This window comes from Ipomoea triloba, chromosome 8 (genome assembly GCF_003576645.1).
Source record: "Ipomoea triloba cultivar NCNSP0323 chromosome 8, ASM357664v1".
Classification (NCBI taxonomy): domain Eukaryota; kingdom Viridiplantae; phylum Streptophyta; class Magnoliopsida; order Solanales; family Convolvulaceae; genus Ipomoea; species Ipomoea triloba.
Window position 1 is genome coordinate 18,934,002 of NC_044923.1, and position 1,028 is coordinate 18,935,029.

Genomic DNA, 1,028 nt, shown 5'->3' on the forward strand with positions numbered 1-1,028 from the left:
ACTATGCCTGAGCGGGGCGNAATCTTCAGCAGCTGACGCAGATCACCCAGCTACTCGGAAACGCGATGGTGCAGAATAACCAGCGCGGGCAGCCGGACTTGGTTCGGAGGGTGGCGGGGCAGTACCCACCCTTCTATGCTGGAGAGGAGGACCCCGCAGTCCTTGAGGAGTGGATTCGAGCTTTTGACAAGATCCTCGAGGCAGTAGAGTGCCCACCTGGTCGTCAGGTGGAGATGGCGAGCTTCTACCTGAAGGAGGAGGCTGATCTTTGGTGGGTCCACGGCGGCCCGGTGATGCGCCAGGAGTCCGGTTTCGGGTGGGAGACGTTCAAGGACCGGTTGAGAGCTCGCTTCTACCCGGCCCACGTCAAGGCAGCGATGCAGGAGGAGTTCTTACACCTTCACCAGGGGACGAGGACCGTACAGGAGTACCACCGACGCTTTCTGGAGTTAGCCCGCTTCGCGCCGACCCTAGCCCCGACCGAGGAGACACGGATTGAGCGGTTCGTGGCTGGTCTGAACCTGGAGACGCGCATGGCCTTAGTGGTGTTCAAGTTCCAGACATTGAGCGAGGCCTATAGCAGCGCTGCCGACCATTATCGAGTGCTGTCTATCCGGCGAGGGGTTCAGGACCGCTCCAAGCGGCCAGCAGAGGGTGGAGCTCCAGACTCCAAGAGGCACCGACCCGGGGGATCCGGCATGAGAAGAAGCTTCCAGCAGGGTGGCTCTAGCCACGGCGGTGGATCTCGCCCCAGCTTTGGGCAGGGGTCAGGTGGCGAGGGAGTTCGTACCCGGCACTTCCACTGCAGGCGTTGTGGGAGGGACCACCCGGGGCGCGACTGTGAGGGTCATTTGGTGGAGTGCTTTAGCTGTGGTCTGCGAGGTCATCGAGCTTACGAGTGCGCAGCCAAGAAAGGAGGTTCATCCCAATCCAGACCGAGCACGGCTCAGGGAGCCCAAGCAGTGGCCCGACCATTCCGAGAGGCTGTGGGTAGCGGGGGTAGCCGGCCAGGTGGAGGCCAAGATTAG

General features: G+C 62.2%; 1 protein-coding gene across 1 annotated transcript; it reads left to right on the forward strand.

The window, feature by feature from the left end:
* Positions 1-65: 65 nt before the first annotated feature.
* On the forward strand, positions 66-1,028 carry LOC116027081. The gene has a single exon (XM_031268508.1). It carries the CDS (start codon positions 66-68, stop codon positions 1,026-1,028), a length of 963 nt encoding a protein of 320 aa, XP_031124368.1.

What these genes read in the sequence shown, in the direction of transcription:
- LOC116027081 (XM_031268508.1), top strand. Translation starts at nt 66, where the DNA reads ATGGTGCAGAATAACCAGCGCGGGCAGCCGGACTTGGTTCGGAGGGTG.